Here is a 13,238-nt window from a genome sequence, read left to right as displayed (position 1 = left end):
CAACAGGTTTGCATCAGAAGTTTGTGTCAGTGTCAGCGTGTCACTTTCTGCTAGTTACATGCAAAGTGACTTTTCAAAATAAACTTCTGTGTTCACAGAAACAGGAAGCTTTGCGCAATAAAACCACTTGACCAAGGACGCCGTTATGTAGGATGTTCTCCAGCACCAGCAGCCAGGCTTGTAATGAACCATTCATTCAAAAATGGTCTCTTCTGTTGCCAAAACAATAATATAGCTCCAGCCAAATTGGCAAACTTGAGACCTTTAAAACATGAATCCACAAACCAAAGGGCTACATCAACTTATTTTATACGGTCATCTTCAGTCCTTTTCATACTGCGTTTCTGCAAAAGTGCTGTAACGAGCTCTGCTGTTTTTGCCTTAGGACTTCATACTAATTCTGCGACGGCATGATATTGGCGTCTATTCACATTGTGATCCAGTATGTGGGAGGAGACGGTAGTGGCGTGTAACAGAGCTTAATGTATGTGTACAATGAGCGACGGCAGCGGTGAGTGCATTTAAAACGAAAATGGCAGAAGACCTGCGCGTTGTGCTGTTTCTGACCTTAGAGATTCTACAGACTCAAGCAAAATTGTTCTGCATTTTGCTAAACATGATTCGATTACTGTCGGACTCAAGTGAGAGGCAAGTTTCTGATGATACGCTCCACTTCCTTTCTAACTACCAGAGTGTTGGTCGCACATACAATACATTGATCCCGCCACGATCAGTCTCGCCAATTTAGCGCCTCTGTTACTTCCTCCGAAGGCGGTACAGAGCCAGGATCACTCTTTCCCCCTATAAAGCCTGTGGGACGTTCAGACTGAAGGCGAAAAGGTCACAGAGGCGTAAATATTGCTGCTTGAAACAGCAGTCTGAAAGAGGCTTTAGTGAACCTGTGAATAGTGAATGTCTGTTATTGTAAGGCAACCCATCCAATATTTGTTGAGACATTTCACAGTCATTAAAATTATCCTCAGTGCCAGTTTTTAAGGCGATCCATCCTCTAGTTAGAAAGATATTTCAGTCTGGACCAATGCCACTAATACAACTGAAAAAATTCCAACAGAAATGTGTATTTATGCCTTAAATTACATCGACTTATTATTGCCATACTTGCGTTATCGTTGTAAATGATATGTTACCTTGAGAACACAGGGTCGATGAAGGAGAGAAGAGAGAGAAAACATATCTGTCATTAGATTACAAAAATGTGACTCAGTCAAAGCAGAAGATGAGGGTAGAATGTTTTTTCGAGCAGCAAATGTTGGTTATTAAATCCTGGCAGACATAAATGCATCACAGTGTGATATCCACAGAGCACTGCGAGAGCTGCTTCACACAGAGATTGTGCCGAGGTTTCTTGGAGAGCTCTGGGGAATCTGGGAAGCCGCCACCAAACTAGAACTGTGTCAGGAGAGGTGGAGTAATAAATTGTTAAGATTATTACAGGGAGTTCCTCCAGAGTGTATAACCGCTTTGCTTTATGAGGCTCCTGGAGGAAGAGGAAGTGAAGAGGTCGGAGATGTCTTTCATCCTCATGTGTCAGCCTCTAATGTGTGTGTTCCTGAATGTATAACGTCATCAAGCCGCACACAGAGTGCTGTAACAGGCTTTGACTTGATGCTTCCCTCCTCTGTGCAAAGTGCAAAACTTTGAATCTTTCATGAAGCTCTCCATCATGATTTTTTTTCTTTTCAAGGCTGAACTTAAAGTGGTGCATTTGTGCAGGAAATGGCGATCATACTCGAGTCAAATATCTCTTTATGCATTAAAATTGATGTTAAAGACGACAATTGACACCTAAGAAAGCAGTTGCTTTAACGATTTATTCATTTCTAAGCCAAAAAGTTTCTTCAGTGTAAAGATTTGCTGCTTTTTCTCTGATTAAATCACAGACAAAATCAGACGTCCCCTTGGACTTAAAACTAGGATGGAAATTTCTTTATTTTCTGTCAGTTTATAAGCTAAATGATGATTGACATCAGACAAAAAAAAAAACTTGTCAGTCTCAAGTATCCACCAAAGGGGCTGAAAATGACACCAATGCAACAAAAACTGTAATACCTCTAATGGCCACTTGAAGCAGGCTCCAAAAACAAGTCAATCTCCATAGACTGAATCTTTCATGAAGCTTACGATAATGAATTTTCTTTTCAAGGCTGAACTTAATGGTAGTGCTTTTGTGCAGAAAATAGTGTTCATACTCGAGTCAAGTATCTCTTTATGCATGAATTTAATGTTAAAATAGGCAGTTGGCACTTTATATCCAGTTGTCCATTGTAGTGCTGAAGCGATTACTCAATTAATAACATAAATAATCTTCAGGAAAATCTATTGTTTAGTTTGTTTGTTTGTTTTTTTAGCAAAAATGACAAAAAAGTCAACAGTTTCAGTTTCTTCAGCGTGAAGATTTGCTGCTTCCTTGCTGAGTCCTTTCTTCATATCAGACTGTTAACTTGTTCCACTCAAGCTGCAACCTCCGAGGCTGAAAAGTGAAGCTAAGGGCCAAAAACTGCAATTCCTTGACGGGCCCCTTGAGGCTGGCTCTAAAAACAAGTCAATCTCCGTCGACTCTGAATCTTTCATGAAGACAATCTGCTGGTGGATAAAAAAAGTGACACCTACTTACTCAAACTCAACAAAGCGAAGCACCTGACAACACACACAACATTGTCTCCAATCAAGTCAATCACCATGACTAAGTCTTAAAACTGTGACTTTAGTCCACACCAATGCTACTTTGTGTCTCCAGAGAGAGCATGTGAAATCTGATATATTGCCTCGTGTGATGTCACTTGAGTCAATGTAGAAGACTACAAGTTTGAAAACGAAAGGGAAAAAATCTGGTGCTGTAGAGTTAAAGAGAAGAATGACCTCTGTAGCCCACTTTTTATCTTTACTTGAGGCTACATTAGTCACTGCTAGCATAACACACCTGAATATCAAAGCAAACTGTGGAGTTGCATTGTGGGTAATGAAGGCACCAGGGTTTAACAAGGAAGCATAACATACGTGCAACAAAAGAGATGATATCTTTGATTCTGCTGCATCGATTTGAATCTTTTCTTTGTCCAAATGTCAATCACAAGTCTGACATTGTCACCGGAGTGCTACGATAAATCTTCTAAATATGGCAATCTGCTGCTGGATAATAAAAAGTGACACCATGACTTTAGTCCACATCTGCTACTTTTGTGGCTCCAGAGAGCTTGTGAATTTTGATATATTGCCTCATGTGATGTCACTTGAGTCAATTTAGAAGACTACAAGTTTGAAAACGAACGAAAAAACAAATCTGGTGTTGTAGAGTTAAAAAGAAGAAATACTCCAGTAGCCCACTTGTCATCTCTACTACACATGCTAGCATAACACACCTGAATATCAGAGCAAATTACCAAGTTGCATTGTGGGTAATGTAGGCACCAGGGTTTGACAAGGAAGAATAATGTATGTGCAACAAAAGAGATGATATCTTTGATTCTGCTGCATCGATTTCAATCTTTTCTTGGTCCAAATGTCGATCACAAGTCTGACATTGTCACAGGAGTGAAACGAGGAATCTTTTAAAGCTGACAAGCAGCTGGATATCATAAAACTGTGACTCCTTAAACATCTCAAACTCAACTGCAAAGCACCTGACAACACACACAACAGTGGCTCTGATCAAGTCAATCATCAAGACTGCATTACGTCTCCTTCAGATTCTCTTAAAGCTCCACTCACCAAGTCTTTGGATGTGCCGAGTCTCTTGAGCCCGTCCAGGGGCAGGAGGTCAGCTGAGTCCTTGTGTGTGAACTGGGTGGCCTGCTTCAGACGCCTCTGCTGGTGCAGGATGGCTTTATCCCGGATGGCTAGCTCACCTTTCTTCGCCTCACTCATGGTTCTTCGGACTGTAAAAGCAGCAGTCTTTCTCTGGTGCTGTGCACAGACGCACTGAGACTGTAACCTCGCAGCAGCAGCAGCTCTGAGTCCGTGTGCAGAGAGGAGCAGAAACCCCAAAAGGAAGCTTTCTAAAGACTGCTGCTTAGATCCTCTTTAAACAGCAGAATAAACCTGCAGTTATTGCTTCTTCCTCCCTGTTTTACCCTTTCTGAAATGTCCTTCCCTCTGGGCTCGCTGTGCTCTCTCTCTCTCTCTTTATTTGTAGTCCTTGGCATGTATTTGCCTCAGCAGCTTTAGGAGCTATTGTCCTGTCCTGTGGATGCTCCTCTGATGTAGACATGCATCTTCCTCACAATGTCAAGATCTGTTCTGTCTCTCTCAGAGGCTGTGTGAGGCTGAGGGGTAGGTGTGACTGAGAGTGTGTTATTTCCCCTCCCCTCAGTGCCGTCTGTCCTTGGATCTCTCTCTCTTTCTCTCTGTTACACTCTCATCTCTGCTGTCAGGAGTGTATTCTCTCTCTCTCTCTCTCTCTCTCTCCTCTGAGCCCTCCTCTTTCCGTCACAGACGCATGCTCACCTCCGAGTAGAGAGCACATTTTCTCAGTTGGCTCTAAGCCAAGGAAACACAAAGAAACACACTCTTTATACTGTCTGTCATCACTATAAATCCACAGAAACACCATGCATCTCACCCCCCTGCATCAGTTAAAAAGTGATGATGCAACACACACACACAGTCTGTCACTCACTATCTTGTCTCTGAGCCCCGACACAGTGTGCAGTGGGAGCAGTGATTGGCCCCGGCGGCCCTCGCTGTGGAGGTGTGAGAGAGATCGCTGTGGTCTGACCCCACACCGAGGATCAATCTGAACCACTGATGGCTACAATTGATTTCTTCTGCCTCCCCCGTGGGGGCCGCCGGGAATTAAAGAAACCCAATTTCTACCATCCGTCTATCTGTTCATCTATTCGCACCAACAAAAGCTAAAAATATCACAGCCGTTCTCGTTCATGACCTCTGGATGATGACACATTTTTCAAAGTGGAGATGATTCAGTCTACAGGTAGGGAAGAAGGCTTCATGTGACACAGCAGACTTTATACTGTTATTTTAAAGCAAGTAAGGAGTGCATCTTGTCAGAAAAGCATGTGCATGCTAACATGGAAGATGATTTTTTCTTTAAAATATGCTTTTTATTTAAAAGAGGGAGTCCTTGTGAAGGGGAAAATAATGCATTCCTGTTGAGACATTTATTTGAAAAGCATTTGCTGCCCTCTGCTGGTCATAATTTCTTGTCATTTATTTTAGCCTGAGAAGCATCAGTATTTAGATTAATTTTGCATTTCATAGCCATACAGGGACTCATGCAGCCCCTTCTTTAAAAATAGATTATGTAGTCTTCTGTCTTGAGGCCACACTAAAAATCCCACCCCAGAGAGGAATATATATTTAGAGCATATTTGATTGTTTTGGTCCTGTGGGATGGTGTTTACTGGAGTCGACGACATTTAGACTTAGACTTTATTGTCATTCAGTTATACATAGAAATATGGACATTTATGGTCATAAATTGATCTTTTAAGTAATTTTTAAAATAAAAGCGGCAAATATTGACTGTATTTGAACGTTTAGGTCAGGGCTTTACTAATCTATATTACTGTAAATTATAAGATATTTAGGTTTGTACTGTTGGCTGGATAAAACATGCAATTTTAAAAAGTCATCATGGGCTTTCAGATATGCATCTGTACTGTTTCGCTTTTTATTCAGTTTGTTTTGTTTTTCTGTTCTGATCAAAATTAACTAACAGATCAAATAGTTAGTTATGGTGAAAATATTATTTAATTTTGGTTTTGTTAAGAATTTTTTTTGCAATATTTTTGTTAATGTAGTGATTTATTAAATTATTTTTTATATCATCTATATATTTTTTCTTTGTTTTTCAGTTTAACTATACTTACATTTCAGAAAAATCCACTGCTGAATAGCTTTTTAAGAATTTGTTTAGAATTTTTTTGTTATATTTTTTTGTTAATTTAGTAATTTATTTATTTTATATTATCTATATATTTTTTTCTGTTTTAGTTTAACTATACTTATATTTCATAAAAATCCACTGCTAAAGCTTTTTTAAGAGGTTCAATAAATGCATGAGGTTTCCAAAATTAATCGTGTTAAATATTTGTGATCTTACTTTTGACCTTAATAAGCATGATTATGATTTTTGCCTTAACTGCTCAGCCCTCAGGCTTATGCACTCTCTCTCTCTGTAGTAATTATTTAAAAGGTCAGTTCACTCAGATTACATTTTCTCACTTATCTCAAGATGTTACATCACAGATTAAACATGTTATGATTATCCTGCTCTCTCAATTAATTGGGTAAAAATATGGAGAAATTAAGCAGTATAAACTGGTGAATTAAAGTGAAAACTATTAACCTAACAATTAACAATTACATTATAAAATGGAGAGAATAAATCACAGAATAAGAAATCTAACTAAGCTGTTCGATGAAAGTGGATATAAAAAATAAAAAAACATTTTTAGATATTTCTTGAACCAAACCTTTATTTAATTATTTTTTTAATTTTACTTATTTTTTTCAAATAAATAACTACTACTGTTACTTCTATATTATTATTATTTTGTTTATTTAATTTTACAAAACTATAATGTTTATTTCCCTTTTTTTCCCCAGAGAAGTAACTACTGAAAGGACCACAATTTAACAACAGAAAAAGAAAGAACAAACAGTAAAACAGGCCCCTGAACATCATCTTTATTATCATGACCTAAATTCCCAAACCGTCAAACAAATAATGCAGAGAATCTGAAATCCACCAAATCAAACATTGAAAGTGCTGCGTTTCCCCAAAACTTTCAGTTTCAGGAATAAATGTCGCTTTGAGGCTCATTTCTCGTGTCTGCACACCTTGAATACTTAACAAAAGGAACTGAAAAGTACCTTTAATGAACACAAAATCTGCTTTAGCAGAAAGGAAAAACAAAATCAAACACAGCAGTTTTGGTCAGTTGCTGGCAATGTAACAAAGTCTTGCATTTTGTGCTTTTTTTTTCTGTATCAAGTCTCATGAACTGAGGTTGCAGAAGGCACATGTGCATCATTTATTTCATGGAATTGCGCTTTAAGCGTTGCTTAGTGTATCTCTGGAAAATAAGACTGTGCAAGTGTACAAACAACACATGAAGCTCCCTCTGAGCCACTCCTCATCCCACACAATGACTTTCAAGGAATTCCCATTAAAACTGGCAGTGTAAAACCAAAGCCATTTATCATGATTATCTGCTATGTACAGTTCATAAAGACAGGAAATGTTTTGTTTCCGAGATATTTTAAGGTTTGTAGTGAGTTATGGATAAACATGTATGCCAATGCCATATCTGGAGTGTAAACATTGGTAATATCGTGGCCCATAGATTTAAAAGCATGCTGTTATGTAACCGCAGTGTGTGTGTGCCTCTCATGTATCAGCATTACATTACACAGTGGTAACCATCTGTTGTATTAATGCTTACCGGCCCGGTGAGGTTTAAAACACACAGAGGGTCGTTAAATAACAGTTAACACTGTTGTGTAGATATTTCCAGAATCCTTTAAGATTCTTACAACCATCTGGGTGCAAAATAATCTGCTGCACAATAATTAAGATTTTTCACATGTTTCCCAAGCTGCTAATCTGTTTCCAAACATGGCAACCTGGATAGCCACCTGGAAAGGCAACAATGTTGTAAAACAAGTTAAAAATAATTGTGCAGGAGATTAAATATTTCATCTTCCAGATGGTTAAGAAAGTCTCAGGAGATGGTGGCATTACTTCAGGAGTGTTTTTAACAACCTATTGGGTTTTTAAAGCTTCCAGGTAATTATACCTCAGAGAAATGTTAAGATTACCACTGTGATTTTAACCTCTTAAACAGGTTAGGGTTAGACCTAAACAATTAGGAGCCAAAGCTTGTAACAGAAGAACTGTGAGGCCAAAATGCATGTATGAAGTTTCATTTGAAAGGTTACATCTTCTAGTTTCTGCATATGTTCTTGTTTAAAATGTGGGTAAAACACAACCGAAACTACATCAGTTCAAACAAATGAGAAGTTATTTTGGTCTAACCCTAAAGAGGTTATTGTTAAAACATGAGAGGCACAAACTGAGGCTAGCTGTTATGATGCTGTTGACCTACGGGCCATAGCGCTTCATCACTTTCATACTAGTCATTGTAGCTTTTGTATTTGCATTATTTGCATCCACAGCAGAATGTACAATGTAGTGCGCTTTTTTTTTTTTTTTCAGGCACAAAGGTCACGAGGCGTTCAAACCTGGCAACCGAACACTGTTCCCACTAATGCCACAGAGCCCCATTCGGCGGGAGCACAAGCAAGCCACACACTGGCCTATATTACCGCCACACGGGCTCCACAATCCGTCCATCTTCCTCACAGCACGTTGGGGAGGTAAAGCGAGCAGAGCAGCATGTTCTGACCCAGAGCCGGGAAGCGCCTGAAGGCCTCCCAGGCGTCGGAGAAGATGTTGTACTTGAGGAAGACGCGGTGCTCCAGGCTGGTGGGCAGGCTGACGTCCCGGCTCATGATGTAGATGCCGTCGTTGTGCAGCGTGCACGTCAGGTTCAGGCCCGACTTGGACGTGTTCTCCTTCAGCTGGATCCACTCGCCCGTGGTGACGTTGTAGGACTGCACCGTCAGCACGTCCTCCGTCTGGCTTGGGCGCCGCTGCCGCTGGCCCGTCTCCAGCTCGTGGGTGTAGCCGCCCACCAGGTAGATGGTGTCCTCCACGGAGAGCATCTGCTGCTTGCGGATGTGGGCCGAACAGGATCGAAATACTGACCAGGAGTCGGAGGTGGGGCAGTAACGGAGAACACTTGTGTTCCTGTCTGTCAGACACACAGAGACATGAAGTGGAAAAAAGAAGTGATAATCTCAAAGACTTTCTCGAAATAAATGTCTGTTAAGTCACAATGCATCGCTGAATGAGGTAACACAAAGGGGATTGAGGCTATGGACCAATGATGACAGCCCTTGCATTTACAGTATGATGATGAAAATAAATTAATATAATAATAATAATAATAATAATGATAATAATACATTCCATTTATATAGCACTTTTTAAGACACTCAAAGACACTTAACAGGGAATAAATAAAGAAAAAGAAAAGAAAAAAGACAATATAAAGAATACATTTTAAAAATCCAATTGCTGACATAAAATAAATAAACATTTACTAAATAGTTAAACAAACAGCAGTATATGTTCAGTTTTAATAAATTGCCCACCATTTAAAAAAATAATAAATAAAATAAAATAAATAGCTAAAGAGTATTATCTAAGCTTAGTAGTATCAGTCAACAACTGACCATTTATAAAAATAAAATAAAATACAACAAATAGTTAAATAAACATCAGTATTGTATGTTTACTTTTAGTAATTTGATGACCATTCAAATTACAATACATATCTATAAAATGAATAGGTAAAAATATAAGCGTATGTTCAGAATCAGTCAATTGCTGACCATATAAATACATTTTTTATAAATGTAATAAATAGCTAAATAAACATCAGTACTGTATGTTCAGTAACAGTCAATTTCTGAACATTTAAATACAAAATAAATAAATATAAAATTAGTGGCTTCACAAAACACCAGTGTAGGTTAAGTAATCAATAAATTGCTGGCCTTTTAAATAAATAATAAATAAATAACTATATGACAACTTCACCCCATGCAACGTTTTTTGCATTATATGGTCTGTAAGAAAACATTTTTATATCGGAAAATATATGAGATACGTATGGATATGGATGTGATGGTCAGGCTGCATTTAAAGTAGATTACTAACTTTATGTCTGTAACATCCTTGCACCAACTAATGCCACAGCCCTTATAATTAAAGTTATATAAGAAATAATAAACTGCACAGTGTCCTCATCATTATGGAAACACCAGGCAGAGGCAAAGAACGCCTCAATGCAAAGAAGTGATTGCTCTGTTAGATGACACTTTGCAAAAACATTTTCAGAAACAACATCCAGACCATTTATTTTCACTGCTCTCATCATGTAATCAATATTGTAGCATCGAGGCACACGCTATTTGTTTTTAACTCCAGTGTGTTTGTATACAAGCGTGACTGTTTAATGAACTGACTTATACCAACCTCTTGCTGTGTATCCTCCCATGACGTAGATCATCCCCTGACACTCGCAGGCAGAGAACTCGGCCAGCGGGTCGGGCATCGACGACACGCAGGTCCACCAGTCGTGTTCTGGGCTGTAACACTCCACCGTGCCCAGACTCTGGCCTCCGACAGCGTACATCTTCCCCTGTACTGCCAGCAGCTTGAAGTTGGACCTGAGAAGAGGATGCAGTAAGTGAAACATGGCAGCAGCTTTTGGTATTTGAAAGGAAATGTGTATATGTGGTTTTACCTCAGGGTGTTAATTGATGCACCTTTGTGGGAAAAAAAATCTTGCAGAGGCTGCCAAGATGTTTTTACATCCTCAGATTTTCACTTGAATACTGTGCAGCCAACCTTAATAAGCTGAAAACACTTTACACTTCACGATACAAACAAGCACTCTAAACACTACATAGCATTGTTTTAAAAGCACTCCCATGACTATCAGATTTTAAGTTGAGAGGACCTAATAAATTATGCAAACGTGTGCTTGGTGTAGTCATCCAGGACTTCTTAAAGTAGGAATTTCAAAATAAAGGCTGATCTTAAAGACAATATGTGTTCAGGTATTTGCATTGATGATATTGGATCATTGATCACTGATTCAATATGGATTATTATACTCTCACTTGCAACTCTAACCCCAATACTAACTTCAGAATATTTTGACACATGAAAAATGTTGCACCTCCTGCTATTTGTATGTCAATCCATTTGTAGATCAATTGTGCATGCCCTGTTATTTTGTGTTTGCTTTAATGCATATGAGGAAGCCTTTTGCAACACATTGATCAAGTGCTGCAGATTAAAGAAAGTTTCTTGACTGATGCTGGTATTTTTCCACCAGGTGCATTTATTACTTCACTCTGCCCCCTCTCCAATAAACTAAATCACCTCTTCTGGTTGAGCGGAGCCGCCTGGTTCCACTCGTTCCTGCAGGGGTTGTAGCAGTGCACTGCTGAGATCTCCTGGCTGGTCATCCTGTATCCTCCCACTATGAACAAGTAGTTATCCAGCACAGCTGAGCCGTATCCCCTCACGTTTATCATGTCTGGAGGCAGGTTGTTTGCAAGCGGTTTCCAGCGCTGCTCCATCTCCCCGTACCTCAGCATGGACCAGGGCTCATCCTGGTCGGGCACGTCCAGGGAGAGGCAGGTGAAGTCCCCGATGGCCACCAGGGTTGCTGTGCCTTTCATGCGCATCTCCCGGACTTGGTCTCTGACAGCGGAGGGGAGGCTGCTGAACTCTGGCCGCCTCAGCATCGGGTGGTAGTAGCAGCTCATGTATTTGAGGCAGGCGTTACGCAGATCGTGAGTCCCGTACACTTCAGATAGGCTGAACAGCTCCACGCAGTTGTCCAGCCGGATCTCCGAGGTGAGCAGCTTGAGGATGGAGGTGACCTGCAGGAAGGAGGCGGTCTCAATCAGGTCCTCCAGAGTCTCGTTGACCACCTGCACCTTGGAGGTGTTGATGAACTCCAGGACCAGCTCCAGGCCGGGGACGCTGAGTCCCTGCAGCTGCACAGAGTCCTCCGTGGACTCCCTCATCCCGGAGCTGTACAGTGCACGGAAGTAGTCGCTCTTCTCTATCAGCTTCTTCTTGTTCACCTCGTAGATTTTGTCATCCATGACGATGGCAATGATCTGGTCAGATGACATGGTGAAGCTAGCGAGTGTTGAGTTTTGTTTTTGCTTGCCCCTTTTGTCAGCCTCCTCAGCGAGTCACCGTTTACATTTCACCGGCGAGGGAGCTCTGTGGCCGGTCTATATATGGTAATGTTCAGCCCATAGAGAGCCATGGAGCAACTTTCGTTAGCCGTGGAAGCTAACCAGCTGGAGCAGCCAGATAAAACTAGCCAAAAGTACCTTTTCCTCGAATTAGCATTCCTCGACAGTCCGCTACAAAGTCGCCCCAGTTTCTAAACTCTTTGTTTAAATAGTGCAGTTTGTTTCTGACACTGGCAGTAACATTTCCCATTGCATTTTATAAACCTTTTTGCGGGACTCTGCCGAGCTGTCAAATGTTTTGATTCTGCACTGTACGTCACTTCCGGGTTTATACTTCTTCGTGGGGATATTTTTTGGCAGAGTTGTTGCTGTTGTGTGGTGCTGCCGCCTGCCGGTGGCCTGCTGAACTGCTTGGACGCTGTTAACGTAAATTAAAAAACAAAAATGCAGTGATTTGCAAATCCGTTTCGATCTACATTCAATTAGTATAGTAGTACAAAGACAACGTATTTAATGCTGAAACATATACACCATTTTTTTTGTAAAGATACAATCTTGAGGCTGTTGAAATATGCAGCATTCACTGGAGATTTGGCCCGAAACTGTTGCATATTCATCAGTATACTGGTTAATCAAGGTTTGAAAAATAGTACTACCGGTACAGGATTTTAATTTTAATTTTAAATAGTTTACATTTTTGTTACCAGAGTATATTCTTTATTTTAACATTCATTAGAATGCACTGAAGTGGTTTGCCAAGAGTTTACTAGTATAGTTGACATACTCCATTTTAACCCATTAAGCACTAAGCATTTTTGATATTATGAGATTTTTTATAAATTAAAGTTGGGTTAAATGTTGTTGAAGGGTTTACTTAAACAAATGTATAATAACAAAATAATTTAAAAACATGTAGTTAAAACATGCTTCACACATATAATAATGCCCTATAAAAATGCCCTAAGAGCAACAACTTCATGTAACCTCTCAATGTTCAACCAGTTTCAACCTAGATGCCTCCTGATCTGCAAATGCTTACGGAGAAGTAATAAACATAATTTCTCAAATTTCACATGCAGTCTGGGATGTGATCTTATTTATATACAGTCTATGGATGTGATCCAGTGTTCTGTTCAGGTAACAGAAAAGCAACTTGTTTATTCCTTAAGGTTTCTGCATTCTTTGCTTGTTAGTGACACATGACAGAAGTGCTGATAGATAGATAGATAGATAGATAGATAGATAGATAGATAGATAGATAGATAGATAGATAGATAGATAGAACGTGGATTTATACTAAATATGATGCATGAATCATCACACAGTAGTCTTTTCCACACACTCCCGCTTCACCCATAGACTGTATATAAATAAGGTTTAACCTAAAACACATTGTCTTGCAT

At 39.7% G+C, this 13,238-nt stretch overlaps 2 protein-coding genes across 2 annotated transcripts in view; both read right to left on the bottom strand.

The window, feature by feature from the left end:
• nrip2 (nuclear receptor interacting protein 2) overlaps nucleotides 1–4,348 on the bottom strand; it is a 48,510-nt gene extending 44,162 nt beyond the window's left edge. Inside the window, exon 1 of the mRNA XM_059325738.1 lies at nucleotides 3,730–4,348. Within this exon, the coding sequence (XP_059181721.1) occupies nucleotides 3,730–3,885 (156 nt within the window). The 5' untranslated portion in view covers nucleotides 3,886–4,348. The remainder of the gene's footprint in view (nucleotides 1–3,729) is intronic.
• Nucleotides 4,349–6,654: 2,306 nt separating this feature from the next.
• On the bottom strand, nucleotides 6,655–12,198 carry klhl42 (kelch-like family, member 42). The gene is made up of 3 exons (XM_059325737.1): nucleotides 11,003–12,198; nucleotides 10,088–10,281; nucleotides 6,655–8,798 (listed from the first exon to the last, which is right to left on the bottom strand). The coding sequence occupies exons 1-3, from the start codon at nucleotides 11,764–11,766 to the stop codon at nucleotides 8,344–8,346; spliced, it is 1,413 nt and encodes a 470-aa protein (XP_059181720.1). The 5' UTR covers nucleotides 11,767–12,198; the 3' UTR covers nucleotides 6,655–8,343.
• Between the last annotated feature and the right edge of the window lie 1,040 nt (nucleotides 12,199–13,238).

Source organism: Centropristis striata, chromosome 22 (genome assembly GCF_030273125.1).
Source record: "Centropristis striata isolate RG_2023a ecotype Rhode Island chromosome 22, C.striata_1.0, whole genome shotgun sequence".
NCBI classification, from domain to species: domain Eukaryota; kingdom Metazoa; phylum Chordata; class Actinopteri; order Perciformes; family Serranidae; genus Centropristis; species Centropristis striata.
Note: the sequence above shows the minus strand (reverse complement) of the source record. Positions and strands in the feature narration are given on the sequence as shown.

What these genes read in the sequence shown, in the direction of transcription:
- klhl42 (XM_059325737.1), bottom strand. Translation starts at nt 11,766, where the DNA reads ATGTCATCTGACCAGATCATTGCCATCGTCATGGATGACAAAATCTAC. An exon ending in GCTCCGCTCAACCAGAAGAG is followed by an intron (nt 10,282 to 11,002) that starts GTGATTTAGTTT and finishes TCCTCTTCTCAG; the next exon opens with GTCCAACTTCAAGCTGCTGG. An exon ending in GGGAGGATACACAGCAAGAG is followed by an intron (nt 8,799 to 10,087) that starts GTTGGTATAAGT and finishes TGTGTCTGACAG; the next exon opens with ACAGGAACACAAGTGTTCTC.